Source organism: Tenrec ecaudatus, chromosome 5, assembly GCF_050624435.1.
Source record: "Tenrec ecaudatus isolate mTenEca1 chromosome 5, mTenEca1.hap1, whole genome shotgun sequence".
NCBI classification, from domain to species: Eukaryota; Metazoa; Chordata; class Mammalia; order Afrosoricida; family Tenrecidae; genus Tenrec; species Tenrec ecaudatus.
The window spans coordinates 1,559,055-1,573,373 of NC_134534.1; the positions used below are offsets into that span (position 1 = coordinate 1,559,055).

A 14,319-nucleotide genomic window follows, 5' to 3' on the forward strand; every position below is an offset into this window, starting at 1 on the left:
CACCTGTCACCGGAAAGTGTGCAGTCCCCGAGCAGCTCCTGCCTGGGCGGGGGATGCTGTGTGAACACCCCCATCTCTCGGGCCGTCACATGGAGACCAGGACTGCCAGCATCATCAGACCTGTGGGGGCAGGGGGTGGGGGTGGGCAGCACCTGAGCAGAAGGTTTGAGCCCCAGCCCTGCCCTGACCGGGCCACTGTGGGCCTTCCCCCACTTGCCCACGTGAGTGCGTGGCAGCTCATGGTCACCGCACATGCACGTGTGCACACACACACACACACACATACACACAGCAGCCAGCTACCCTCCACAACACACGCCCCGAGGCCCCAGATACAGGCTTGCTGGAAGGGGCCCCATGACGGCTATATTCACTAACTGGGTCTCGGAAACAATCTCACGCGTGCACACACACAGAGACACACGTGCGGACACAACACACGTACACACAAGGAGGCACACAACATATGGGTGCACACAACACATGTGCACACACACATGCAGCACGCCACACAACATATACACCTATCCATGTGCACACATGAACACATAGCTGTGCATGCACATGCATACGACACATGCATGCAACTCAGGCACTCGCACATGCCAGCCTGCAGCTCACAGCTCCCTCACGGGAAATTCACTAGGACAGCGGGATTCCACAGCAGGGAAACCTCCAGGCCCAATTCTGGCAGCTTCTCAGCTCCACTGCCCCCCATCCCCCACCCCTCCTTCCTCTTCTCTGCCCACCCACTCGCCTTTAATTAGACACACCAGGAGAGCGAATTTCTGGGAGATTTTGCCAGAAAGACACTCCCCCCCCCTCCCAGGGGCGGATGCCCAGAGAGAGAAGAGACAGATTGGGTAAGCGGGGGAAGGGTAGGGCTCCAGGGAGAAGTAAGGGGGGATGAGGGTGAGCAAGGGGGTGCTCAGTGAGTGTGGGACCTGTGGGCCTGCTATAGCGTGGGGGCATGAGTGTGTAGTGAGAGTGACTAACTGCAGGGGATGGATGAAGTGTGTGAGTGGGGGTGGGGGTGGGGGTGGGGAGTGCATTGCAGTCCCCAAGTACCATCATAAGGCCCCGACCAGCCCTATCTTCCAATATTGGGACAAGGTAAGGGCGCCCCTCCCCACCGGCCGCCAGGAGTCTGTGAGGCCTCCCTGGGAGGGAACCTGGCTTCCGGTGCTCCTCTCCTTATATGGCCAGAGCCTCCGTGCTGCTTGCTGGTGACGGAGCTGGCAGCGGCACCCTAGCCCCGCCCTGCTTCCCGTCTCCTCCCCTCCCCCTGCAGCTGCCCCGGCGCCCCTGAGGCTGAGGCTGGGACTCTGAGGGGCCAGAGGTAGCCCCTTCCGTGGTCTTAAGGCCTTGTCATTGCTCCCACCCCAAGTTTCAGGTGCAGAAACCCCAGAATTGCTCAGCCGAAGTCTTGGGAGACACCATAGATCTGGGGGAAGGGGCGGCAGTCCTGTCCAGGCAGGAAAACACTTCAGGGTCACACACTCACACCAGGGTAGGGAGCCATTCAGGACCGCTGGGAAGAGCCCCCCCCCGACCGGAACATGAGGCCACAGAAGGCCAGCAACCGGACGACGGCCGCCAGAACCCCTAAGCTGGGGCGTCGGAAGTGACCACACACCCTGCAAAGCCCTACTCGGCAGGTCCTGGGTATTGGGCTCTTTAGCAGCGACCAGCCACCCCCGCCCCAGGTGGACAAGAGGTGGACAACACCCCCCACCCCGACTCCAGCCTCCCTGGTGGGGAGGGGCTTTCCTCCTTACCCTGCTTGGGATGTGTGTGTGGGAGTCGGTGACAAGTCAAAGCCAGTTTCGGCTCCCCTCACACACACCCCCCCTCCCGGCCCAGCGCGTGCCAAGGCCGCGGAGGTCTCCAGGTGGGTGGGCGCGCCCGAGTGGGGGTCGTTCAGCGCGGGAGCCCAGTCGCGGCTGAGTCAGCGCAGCCCGCAGGCAGGGGCGCGCGGGGGCGGGGCGGAGGCGGGGCCGAGTCTCAGCCAATGGACGCCGGGGTTCCGGGAGCGGCCGCCCACGGCCCGGCGCTGCAGCATAAAAGCCGGCGGCGCGGCAGCAGGGCGCAGAGCCGCTCCGGGAGCTTACGGCCTCTTGCCTCCTCTCGCAGCCTCCTGCCTCCGCCGCGCCGCCGTCCGCGCCCGCCTGCCCCGCCTGCCCGCTATGGAGCTGGACTACAGGACGACCGGCGGCCTCCACGCCTGCCCCGGGCCCCGGGGCGCGCCGGCCGGCAAGCCCAACGTTGTGCTGCAGATCGGCCGGTGCCGCGCGGAGATGCTGGAGCATGTGCGCCGGACCCACCGGCACCTGCTGGCCGAGGTAACCCAGCAGGTGGAGCGTGAGCTGAAGGGGCTGCACCGGTCGGTGGGCAAGCTGGAGAGCAACCTGGATGACTACGTGCCCAGCGGCGACTCGCAGCGCTGGAAGAAGTCCATCAAGGCCTGCCTGTGCCGCTGCCAGGAGACGGTAGCCAACCTGGAGCGCTGGGTCAAGCGCGAGGTGCATGTGTGGCGGGAGGTCTTCTACCGGCTGGAGCGCTGGGCAGACCGCCTGGAGGCCATGGGCGCCAAGTACCCCGTGGGCAGCGAGCCGGCCCGCCGCACCGTCTCCGTGGGCGTCGGGGGTCCAGAGAGCCACTGCCAAGAGGTTGACCCCTATGACTACAACGTTAGCCCCTACGCCATCACCCCACCGCCGGCCGGCGAGCTGCCGGGCCAGGAGCCCCCCGACGCCCAGCAGTACCCGCCCTGGGGCCCCGGCGAGGACGGGCAGCCCAGCCCCGGAGTGGACACGCAGATCTTCGAGGACCCGCGTGAGTTCCTGAGTCACCTGGAGGAGTACCTGCGGCAGGTGGGCGGCACGGAGGAGTACTGGCTCTCCCAGATCCAGAACCACATGAACGGGGCGGCCACAAAGTGGTGGGAGTTCAAGCAGGGCTCGGTCCGGAACTGGGCGGAGTTCAAGAAGGAGTTTCTGCAGTACAGCGAGGGCACGCTGTCCCGCGAGGCCATGCAGCGGGAGCTGGACCTGCCGCAGAAGCAGGGCGAGCCCCTTGACCAGTTCCTCTGGCGCAAGCGGGACCTCTACCAGACCCTGTATGTGGACGCTGAAGAGGAGGAGGTCATCCAGTACGTGGTGGGCACCCTGCAGCCCAAGTTCAAGCGCTTTCTGCGACACCCACTTCCCAAGACCCTGGAGCAGCTTATCCAGAAGGGCCTGGAGGTGCAGGATGGGCTGGAGCAGGGCGCAGAGCCCACTGGGCAGCCGCTGCCCGCTGAGGACCCAGCCGAAGTGCTGACACCTGCCCTCACCAATGAGTCCGTGGCCAGCGACCGGACTCAGGCCGAGTAGGGGGCGCTGGGCCAGCCCACCTGCCACCTGCAGGGCAGTTGTCCAGGGACTTGAGAGCTGGGACCCCGCTCCTATGGGGAATCCTCCCTGGGTGCCCCCTGGACTTTGGACTGTCATTTGTACTGCACCCCCTTGAGAACAGCACAACACCTCATGCCAGAGCCCCTGCCCTGTGCGCACGTACATACACACACACACACACACACACACACACACACACACACACACCTCCTTGTCTTCCTGGTCCTCCCTCCCACACTCTCAGGCCCCTCTGAAGCTCCACTCATCAACTGCGCCCCCCCGTGCACGAGGGAAGCCCTGCTTCCTTCAGTGCCAGGACCTCAGGGTGCAGCAGGTGGTGTGCACAGAGATCACAGTAGACCCAGTGCCCAAGGGAACTTCAGCTTCCGGTGACGCCTTCCATGCAGAGCCGCCACTCCAGGCAGCCAGCCTCACTCCCCAGGGCCATCCGGCTGTCCAGGATCCTTCCCCCTCGGGATGAAGTAGAGAAGGTGGCAGCAGACAGCGTCCTGGCACCTCAGGTGAGCTCCTGCCCATGACACCCTTACCTGAGGACTGGGAGGGCCCCAGGCCCCTTCCTGTTGGGTGGTCTTGTGTGGGGAGGGGGCGTGGGGGTGGCATAGGCAGAAACAGGCTGTTGCACCCCTGCCTCTGACGAACTGCCTTCACTCCCTGCAGTGGTGACTCACGTGCCCAAAGGCCTCTGTGACTCATGGCAGCAGCCCCGGGTTCCCAGTACCTGGGTTCCCAGATGCAGCCGAGGGACTCGGAGGAGAGTGATGACAGGTAATGAGAGACCCCAGCCCTCTACCCTCCTGACCATGGGGGGCAGGAACCCTAGGGGCTTCAGCCAACCCCCGCCAGTCCCCTATCTTCAGAGGACTCTCCCTGCCCCCACCAAATGTTCAGTTCTAGCACTAGGTCCCCAGATGCCCCTGCTGATGCCCTCGCCAACTGGCTGCACCTCACTGTCGACCCTTCTCCACTCTCTTCCTTAGGTCTGATAAGGCGCCGAGAAGCTGGGCTCTGTGCCTAGACAGCCCTGCCCTCCTCCCTGGCTGCCCCGCAGGAGAAGTCCTGAAACACAGGACCGGAGAGGTGGTCCCGCACCCACCCAGCCCCAGAGCTGGGCATGAAGGCAGCTCAGCTTGAAGGCCAGGGCCTGCCTGGTCCCGGCCTCGCTGGTCGCCCCCCGGGCCACCCTGAGCGCCTCGGCTGGAGCGGGGTTCATCCCAGAGCCCCTGCTCGCTGCGCTCTATCCTCCTGCACCCCGAATCCTGAGGCTAGGGCCCAGCCCTGCTGCATGGCCCCAAGCCCAGCCCCAGAGATTCCAGAAGCCTTGCTCTTGGGGCTGAGGGCAGCTCTTCTGCCCTGCAGCTGCCCAGGCTGGGCCCAGTGCCGAGCTCCTCATGTCTGCAGCCGGGGCAGGCACTGTTGGGGTCCCCTTCTGCCTCTCCACTGGGCGTCTCCAGATTCTGGGGACCACTCTGATGACAGCTCTGACAGACCACCCTGTGCCCCTGCCAACCACCCAGAGTTTATTTTTTCAGCTAAGCCATAGTCCACATGCAGGCTGGCACGGCCACAGGGAGGCCCGAGAGTGTGGCCACTGTTCCCCTTACTTGTGTGCGCACATGCGTGCGCGCGCGCGCGCGCGCACACACACACACACACACACACACACACACACCAAGCCTCCTCTGCGGTCCTGGTTGTGTCCACCCACCGCCTTCCCCGAGACAGCATATTTTTTTTATAACCTTTGTTAATAAAACATGGAAACTGGACTGGCTGCTGTGGCTGTTTCTCAGTTACCTGGGTGGGGATGGGAGAGGGGAGGCCTGCAGGATGACCCTGGAGAGCCTCCAGGGGACAATGGGAGGGGCTCTCTGAGCACGGGATAGTGAAGGGTGGGGGGGGGGAGCAGGACCGGTAGGCACCAAGGATAGGTGCACTGGGGGTGCAGACACTCCTCCCCCATATTCCTCTGATTGCCCAGGTCCTGCTCAGTGCCCACCCCTGCTCAGGGTGACCAGCAGGCCAGGCTGGCCCCTGGCTCTGGCAAACCCTCCCCTGAGGGGTGAGCAGGGTGGGGTTCCACATAGGCAGGGTTGGGTGCTGGATTCCCAGAAAGGATACTGCCTGATGGTCCTGGCTGTGGTAGGACCCTGACCTTGGTCTTTCCGAGCCTGTCTCCTCATATGCAAAGCGGGCCAGCAGTCCCTGGCCTTACCCACGCAAGGGTTCAAGAACTCAGGAGTGAGCCTTGCCCCTTGTGGACGCGTGGCAGGACCTCTGCGTGCTCAGTGGGAGAAGCAGGAGCACTAGTGGGTGGTGCTTTGCAGACCTGGTTCATATGGCAGCGGGGGCTGGAGGGCATGTCTGAAATGCGGAGGGCAGCGGCAGGAAGGGTTGGCGGCCCCTTCTCAGGGTGCCCACGGAGGGATCATTTCAGAACAGCCTCAGATGTGTGCTGAATGTTTTCTAACTGTTGATACCAGGCCCACCCACACCACAGATGACGCGGCCTCTGACTTCAAGTTGAGTGAAATCTCAGGGGCAGAGGGCGGGGGTGGGGGTGTGTGTGGGCTCACAACTGCAACAGGCCTTCCCAGCAACACTGGGTCGTCACACTGACCGCCACGGCCACCAGGGTCAGTCCCATGGTCTCCTCACCTGCTCACAGTTCTGCCCTTTGATGAGGCGCAGCTAGGTGGCGATGGCCTGCTGGGAGTCCCACCCAGGGCCAGACTCCTTTGTCTCAGCTGCCACCTAGGAAGGAGAAGCGTGAGTCCAAGGATGCTGAGAGGGCCGGGGAGGGAGGACCTGAACCCCGCAGAGGACACCCCTGGCTGGCAGTGTGGTGCTCCATGGGGGGAGCACCCCTTTCAGACGACCCCCCCGCTTTCACACTGTGGGGACCAGGGGACAGCAGTGGCTCTCCCAGAGAGGTACCCCGAGTCCCCCAACTGTGGGAGATATCTGAACCCTGCCAACTATTTGAACTCCAGTTTTGTGTCTGGGTGGGTAGGATGGGGTGGGGGTACCCCCAGGGATGTGGCATGCTCTGGATCTTTCTCTACCTCTGCTCCCCCAGCCATACTGAGCACCAGCAGGAAAGCTGTGTCATGTGGGGATACCAGGGGGAGGCACGCAGCCCGAGGGAGGGGCTGCCCAATGGCCGGGGCAGTGTGGTGGGAAGGGATGGTTGGTGGGTGGGCTCTGTTCCCAGTCTGATGCCAGCTAACTGTGCGGCCCAGGAGAATGCCGCACAACACCACTCTCGACAAAAGCAAGCCTTCGACGTGCAAGGGGCTGCCCTGAAAGGGCCCTCAGGGAGCTTCCAGTTGCCCCCCCCCCAAGGCTGGAGTCTCCAGGGTCCCAAGAGCACCAGGGCTGGGGTCACCATCACTTCTGCAGGTTAAGGACCAGGAGGCAGGACTTGAGAATGCACAGTCAGTACGAGGCTGAGCTGCTGTCACAAACACAAACACGTCCCCACCCAGAACTGCTTCACATGGTCCTGTGCCCTCCCCCACTCCCGCCCCGCCCAGGCTGGGCTCTGCAGGGGGGCCCTGGTAAGGATGTGTCTGCAATCACATGGCCACACCTGCCTGCAGGTGGGCTGGGCACACTTGGAACAAAAGAAGACAGTCCCCGGGGAGAAGGCCATCCCGGAAATGGCCGGGGTGGCCGGCCTATCGTCCTGGCCAGCAAAGATGGACCAGGGTACACTTGGTGGCCAAGTTCCCTCAGCCCCAGGAGGACTCATGGCGCCAGATGAGGCAAACACACAGGATTCCAGGTGAGCCAAACGCACAGCTGTCCTGGACAGAGCACATCTGTGCTTCCTGCTTGCAGCTGGCAGAGCCAAGGGGCCCTGGGTACAGCTGGTCAGTGCTGACTGGGCAGCTGGCCTGACGCTCACTGGCTGCAGCCCGCCCACCACTCCCCTGCAGAATGTGGAGACCGTCCGCTTCTGTGACAAGGCACCTCGGAGGCCCCCTGAGCTGTCCTTATGGGTACCAGGGCGGCTGCAGGCCCACAGAGGGGCTGGTTCGGGGTCAGGGTCTCCATGTGGGGGAGTACGAGAGGCTGCTTGGTTTGAAGGCAGGGGTGCTTGACTGAGTCCCAGCATCCACCGGTCCAGCTGCAGCACCCACACCTGCTCCATCTTCCGGGCACCTCCTCTGAACACCTTTTCCCTCTGGGCAACTGGGAAGGCTCTGCTGCTGGGGGTCCAGGAGGGGACCATGGGAGGTATCTCACTTCCTGACCCCAGGCCAGCAACCTAACCCAGTAGCTGGTCAGGTTACTTGCTGCACACAGCTCCTGGCCACACACTGACCTCCAAGGCCAGACCCAGGCTGTCACTGGCAGCTCCCTCCATGCTTCCTCTCTGATGTCCCCACCCCCACCCCGTGAACCATCTGGGGCTCCGCCACACCCACCTGCGAGACTGGGGAAGCTCCCAGCCTGTACCCTACTTCAAGGAGGGGGCCAGGCAGCGCCACCCTTTGTTCTCAGACCCAGGCCCAGGACATCTTCATCCCCAGCTGAACTGGCCGCTCTTTGTGCACTTGGAGAAACTGAGGCCGGGGAGTCTCAGGGGAGGCCATCCATCCTCAGGCGAGCAGCTCCCGAATTTTCTCACTGGGCCACCCCTCCTTCTCAAGGGGCTTACTGCCATCTGGGCACCTGTGTGCAGCAGACTGACCACCCACACACCCCCAGCCACCGAGGCCAGTGAGCCGTCCACAGAGAGTGACTGTGCTCCTGGAGGCTTCTGGATACAGGCCATCAGGTCTTTGCTCCCAGGCACCTGGCTATGAATGGCCTTGAACCTATGGCCTCAGTCTCAGGTGTTTAACTGATTTCTCTGTCCAGGGACACCCCCCCCCACACACATAGACTCCCTGCTGCAGTCAAGGAGAAGCCTCGTAGGGGTCCAAGGTGGGCAGTTTCACGGAAGCAGTTGGCTCATCTCTGTCTGGAGGACACTCTGGGGGCCAGAAGCCTGGTTCTTTCACTACGGTGGCCCAGAGCTCCAGCCCCTGCGGGTGAGGGCTTGTGGGTAAAACCCAGACTCACTGCCGTCTGCCTCCAGTAACAGTGACCCCACAGAAACCCCCATGGCCCCGCGGTTTCTGAGGCTGCAACTCTCTACGGGAGTGGAGAGCCGCATCTTTCCCCTGCGAAGCGTCTGGTGGTTTTGAACCGCTGACCTTGTGGTTAGCAACCCAATAGGTAACCATTGCAGCACCAGGGCTCCTGCTGGGTATGTATGTATGTACGTATGTATATATGGGGGTAGGTAGATAGATACAGAGGGAGCCCTGAGAGAGAGAGAGAGAGAGAGAGAGAGAGAGAGAGAGAGAGAGAGAGAGAGAGAGAGAGAGAGAGAGAGAGAGTGTAGGGACGGAGGGAGAGAGACGAGAGAGGGAGGGAGGGAGAGAGAGAGAATGAGTCATGGTTGCAGCAGTATAGTGACAGGGAGCTGCCAGAAATCCAAGCCAGACTCAGGAGAGTACACAGAACAAGTGATGTCGTTGGGACGTCAGCTGGATCTTGGCTGAAAGGAAGAATGCCAGCGAGATGTCAGCCCGCGTTTTGGTGACTCTGCAAAGGCGTTTGACTGTGGGGATCATCACACGCTGGAAAGAGCCTCCCGAAGCGTGGGAACCCTGAGCACTGCGGCTTGCAGATGGGGGACCGGCACAAGGAGACCCTGCCTGGTTTGCAATCAGGAAAGATGTGCTGCACCTGCCATCCTTTCACCATTGGTGTTCAGTCTGTGTGCTACGCTGACCGTCTGAGAAGCCAGGCGACACGAGGGCATCAGGACTGGGGGAGGCTTGTTCACAACCTGCAGCGTAACGTTGCCTGCGGAAAGTCAGGGGGACAGAGAGCACTTGCTGGGGATCATCAGAGACTGCAGCCTTCAGGGTGGGTTACAGGGGAGCGCAGGGAAACAAACATGCTCACAGCCAATAAACAACATCATGCTTGAGGGAGAAGAGACTCCTCCCGACACCGAACCCAGCACACCCGGGCTCCTGAAGCTGTGGAGGGTTTCGTTTCACCTGGATCGACACTCAGCACCCATTAGCAGCAGCAGTGAAGAAATCAGAAACTCTCCATCCAGTCACTGTCTCTCCAGATTTACCAATCCTGGATTTAACGGGAAAAATAAAATAAACCCCCAAATAAAACAAAACCAAATAACAAAATGGAACAGAGAAAAACCTCAATAGAAAAGAAAGTAGAAAATACTAAAAACTAGAACAAATTTAGAAATGGGTCAGAAAGTTGAACATATGATAAGGTATTGGATGTTAAGCTAACTCCATGGGAAAGCTAATCCACTGCCTAATAGCAAGACTGCTCACATCGCTCATCAGTGGTCAGAGGGGGTCATGGGGCGACTTCATCCAGGGGACCCTGGATTTGGGGCTTTCATTGTCCTTCATAGCTTTCTGCAAACTCAGCATTTAATCTTGACTACCATTCCTTCGTCTGACCTTCGATCTTATGACTCGCAATCCTTGGATCACACAGGCTGGTGTGCTTCTTCCACGTGGAGTGAGCTGACACCTCGCTTAGACGTAAGCCTTGAGTGCTCCAGATGTTGCTCTCCCTGACACCTGAGCAGGCCATGGCGCTTTCAGGCACCACATAGGCACATGCGAGCCGGGTAGGCACTAGGGAAGCTGGAAGAAAGGAAGCGTTCATGTGTTGGGTTTGAGAGCAGTTGGAGAATGAGCGTCTGTCGGGGAAGAAGTACAGACAGAATGCTCTTTAGCTGGGATGGTGAGACTCCCTCGCATATTCTTCCCATGTCACCAGGAGGGACACTTCCCTGGAGAAGGTGCTTGGTAAAATAGGGGGTCTTCAAATGGAGGAAGACCCTTGACATGATGGACTGACACAGCGGCCGCAATAGTGGGCTCAGAGGAGCTGGTGTCTGTGAGGATGGTGTGGGACCAGCAGGGCTTCCTTCCCTGTGCACAAGTTCACTGTGAGGTGGAACTGACAACACGGCAACAACACGGTAGCAACCACCGTGGCAACAACAACCACGGAAACAACCGTAACGATAAGCGCGGCACCATCCACGGTGACAGCCACGGCAGCAGCCGCGGCCTTCTTGGGAGAACTCGGTGCTCATCAGTGTGTGCCACGTCAGAACAGGCGTTCTAGCACCCTCGAGGACCCCAATCGTTTTCCGTTTCAGTGTCCCTGGAGTTTGGGGATTTGTAGAGTGGAAGATGTAGGCTTCCCAGTGCGGCTCTCCTAGGCCAGCAGTTCTCCACCTGTGGGTCGCGACCCCTTTGGGGGTTGAATGACCCTTTCATGGGGGTCGCCTGATTCATAACAGTCACAAAATGACACTTATGAAGTAGCAGCAAAAATAGTTTCATGATTGGGGGTGGTCACAACATGAGGGGCTGTCTGAAAGGCAGTGCGTTAGGCAGGTCGGGAACCGAGGTCCTTCAAGAACGAGCAGGAAACACTTTGGTGCCACCTTCCTGGCCCTCTTCGCTCACCAGGGAAGCTTTCAAGAGTCCGAAAGCCTCATCCTAATAAAGGCCCAGGCCCTCAGGAAAATCTATCAAGGCGACCCCTTGGCCATCCCGAAAGTCACTCTAACCTGAACTTGACAGTCAGTTCCGCTCTCTGCCTTGAATGCGTCTGGCCCCACAGATGCCCTTAGGAGCCATTGCTGCCCTGGATCTTTTTTGAAGATGCCAGACAGACAGACTAGTGCAGGGCTGAGGGAAGACTGCAGGAGCGTATCTGCTGCCGACCACTGAGACAGGCGCACAGGCGTCTCCTCTAGATAAACCTGTGCATCTGAGTGTCAGACAGGGCTCTCTAGAGTCAAAACCAGATTGCTGATAATTATATATATATATACATATTTATACAGGTAGATAGATATATAGCACAAGAAACGAACAGTTAAATTATATACAGATAGATAGATAGATCATACAAGAAATGAACAGTTAAATTATAAAGCAGTACAAATGGCTCAGTGCGACTCACTCCTGTGAGACAGCTGAGAAACTGGCAGTCCTTCAAGTCTTGAGGGCCATCAGGTAGTCCTCTGTGGAGAGATTCAGGCTATCCCAGCACAGGCAGCAAACAGCAAGGCATGTCACCAACAGCTCTAGAGATGTAAATTCCCATGGTGTGATGAAGCAGGTCTTGAAGGAACCTCAAATTACAGTGACACAGTCTATGGATTAGGTGTCCCACAGGTCATGTAGGTTGCAAATTGAGGTACAGAACAAGCAGGGCAGCCGTACACGGGTCCGATGATCAAAGAGCGAGAGACAAGAAAGGCGAGGCTCTCTGAGCCATTTATCTCTCCACCCTTCAATTAATCCCATGTGTTTATTGGCCAGGCTGGCACAATAAACTAACTACCTGAGTCTGCGTGTGCCTGGAACCCCAGCAGCCTTCTCCCTTCTGTGTGTGTGTGTGCTGCTGCACGTGTGTGTGTGTGTGTACTCACTGCTACATAGTCTGTCCTGACAGTGGCCCTGCAGGACAGAGCAGGACTGTCTCATGGGGTTTCAGAAGGCTGTAAATCTTTATAGGATGTAAAGGGGCGCACGGCCTCACCGTTCTCCATAGGAGCAGCTGATGGGTTTGAACCAGTCAACTTGAAGTTTCCAGCCCAATGCTCACCCCACTCTGCCCTCAGGGCTCTTTCTACACAGACTGAGAATGCCAGGGGGCTCGAAAACGCTGTGAAAAATGCCATTCTTTAAAACTCTATTTTCCTATAAACTTTGTGAAGTCCTGTATGTGTGTTTGTGTGGGCATGTGAATCTATATATGCGTGTATGCATGTTTGTGTGTACATGTGCCTACGTATGTATGTGCGCATGCATGTGTGTATGTATGCATGTATGTGTGCGCATGTGTATATATACATGTGTGTATGTGTGTGTATATAAAAAGGCTACACATATAGAACATATATCTCTATATGGAGTGAGAAGCAGAGGAAGAGCGAGGAAATGCCTGGGTAGGGAGTGTTCCTCTGCCCACCACAGGCCAGTCCCCTCCAGCGATGACCGTAGATCGTCCCAGGCTGGCCCTGGTCCCCCATCTCATCAGTGCTCCGGTGTCAGCTGATATCTGACCTAGTAACCTGGGCGCCCAACTGCCCACTTCCCTCCCTACTGACAGCCCCCTCCCCCCCACCACAGGGTGACCTGGTGACTGTGTCTTATTGGTGTGTGATCCCCAGGGCCTCAAGAGAGGGCTAAAGACTTCAGTGTCAGGCAAGGCCTCCTCCCCCACCCCCCTTTCCCAGGGCCAGACCATGGCCTCTCCCCCAACCCCCCTCCCAGGGCAGGACCATGAACTCTCCTCCTCCCTCTCCCCCTCCCTCCCAGGGCTGGCCCGCTCTTTCCGTGTGGGTGTGTGGAAGCCCTGAGCAGAGGTGCAGCTATGTCCGGGACATGACGGAGCTTTCTGTTTCAACACCTTTTCCACTCACTCTCCTGGAATTCCACCTTGCTTCCCCAGGGGTGCACTGTGCCCTCCAGCACAGGTGTGTCTTCCCTCCAGGGCCCCCTCTGTGCTGGGCCAGATGGATTAGAGAAATGAATTCATTCACTCATATATATGTAAGCAAGAGCTTTATATCAAAGTGTCATTGTGTATCAAGAAAACATCCCAGTCCAGTCCAGATCAAGTCCATGAGCGCTATTAGCCCATAAGTCTGATACCAGTCCATAAATCCCTCTTCAGGCCCCCGGAGCCACATGCAATGATGCCAGGTGCAGGAAGATCACAGGGTCCGTGGGTGGGAAGTTTTGTGGCTCCAGTGGCGGTGGAAGCATCACAGGGCTAGTGCAGGTCTCTGCGTGGCTCAATGTGTCCTGCCAACAAGAAGATGAGGCAGCAAGGGAGGGCTGCCTCCAATGAGCTATTTATCTCGGTTGCCCTCCAAACAAGCTGCGACCCGATTGAACTCCGCCCACATGCTCCCACAGGAGCCTAGCTGGCACAATCAATGGAACCATCAAACCCTTGGTGTGCTCTTTGCTGTGTGTCCCTTTGTCTCCTGGAGACCATCCTCTCCCCTCTCCGAGGGGCAAGGGGTCCTACAGTGTCCTAATCCTCTTGGGGCTTGGGGTTTGGTTTGGGGCAGTCTGGTAAATTCACCAAACACCGTATTTAGTGCTTCTCCTCTGCTTCCCAGTTCATTGCACAGCGTCTGGGGGCTCGGAAGCTTGCTCTCGGCCACCCGAGGCACAGCACGCGGCCTCTCTCCCCCAGAGCAGCAGACGAAGCTGCAGACTCAGGAGCTGGAGGAGTCAGGATGTCTCCAATGCCATGAGCCCAGAGGCCTGGGGGGGTGCCCAGCTACCATGAGTGAACATTCTGATCAAAGATCTATCACGAATCCTGATCAAAAGTGGGGGATGTAGAAGAGAATTTTAAATCCTCATCGACTCCAGGCTTTCTGGAGCCAGGGAGGGTGGGTGAGCCCCTGGAATGACTCCCCCGTGGGAATCTTTGACCCTTCAACCAAAAACTGGCACCCGAGATCTTAGACCAGACAATAGTTTAGTTCAACTATTAAAAAAACAAACAACTCACTTTGACCATAATGGTGTTCTCTATGGGATCAGAGCGATAACGCCGGCTAGATAGGCCCTTTCGGGGGCAGTGAGTTTATGTGCAGGGGCAGACACAATCAGTAAGGGCAGGGAGGGAGGTCACCCAACTCAAAGAATGCAGGGCCACCAAAGGGGACTTGTCACACATCTCACCAGGTATCATTTCAACAGCAGCAGCCGCAGCAACACATCAACCAAAATGAACACAAGCAAAAAGGGGACCACAGCTTTGGGACACCCCGGGGCAGCTCCCCGTGGGCCTCCAAGGCGTGTGAGGG

General features: G+C 58.8%; 1 protein-coding gene across 1 annotated transcript; it reads left to right on the top strand.

Annotated features, from left to right (window-relative positions):
* Positions 1-2,162: 2,162 nt before the first annotated feature.
* ARC (activity regulated cytoskeleton associated protein) lies at positions 2,163-5,132 on the top strand. Its single transcript, XM_075550564.1, has 3 exons — positions 2,163-3,916; positions 4,074-4,181; positions 4,394-5,132. The coding sequence occupies exon 1, from the start codon at positions 2,187-2,189 to the stop codon at positions 3,372-3,374; it is 1,188 nt and encodes a 395-aa protein (XP_075406679.1). The 5' UTR covers positions 2,163-2,186; the 3' UTR covers positions 3,375-3,916; positions 4,074-4,181; positions 4,394-5,132.
* Positions 5,133-14,319: the final 9,187 nt, after the last annotated feature.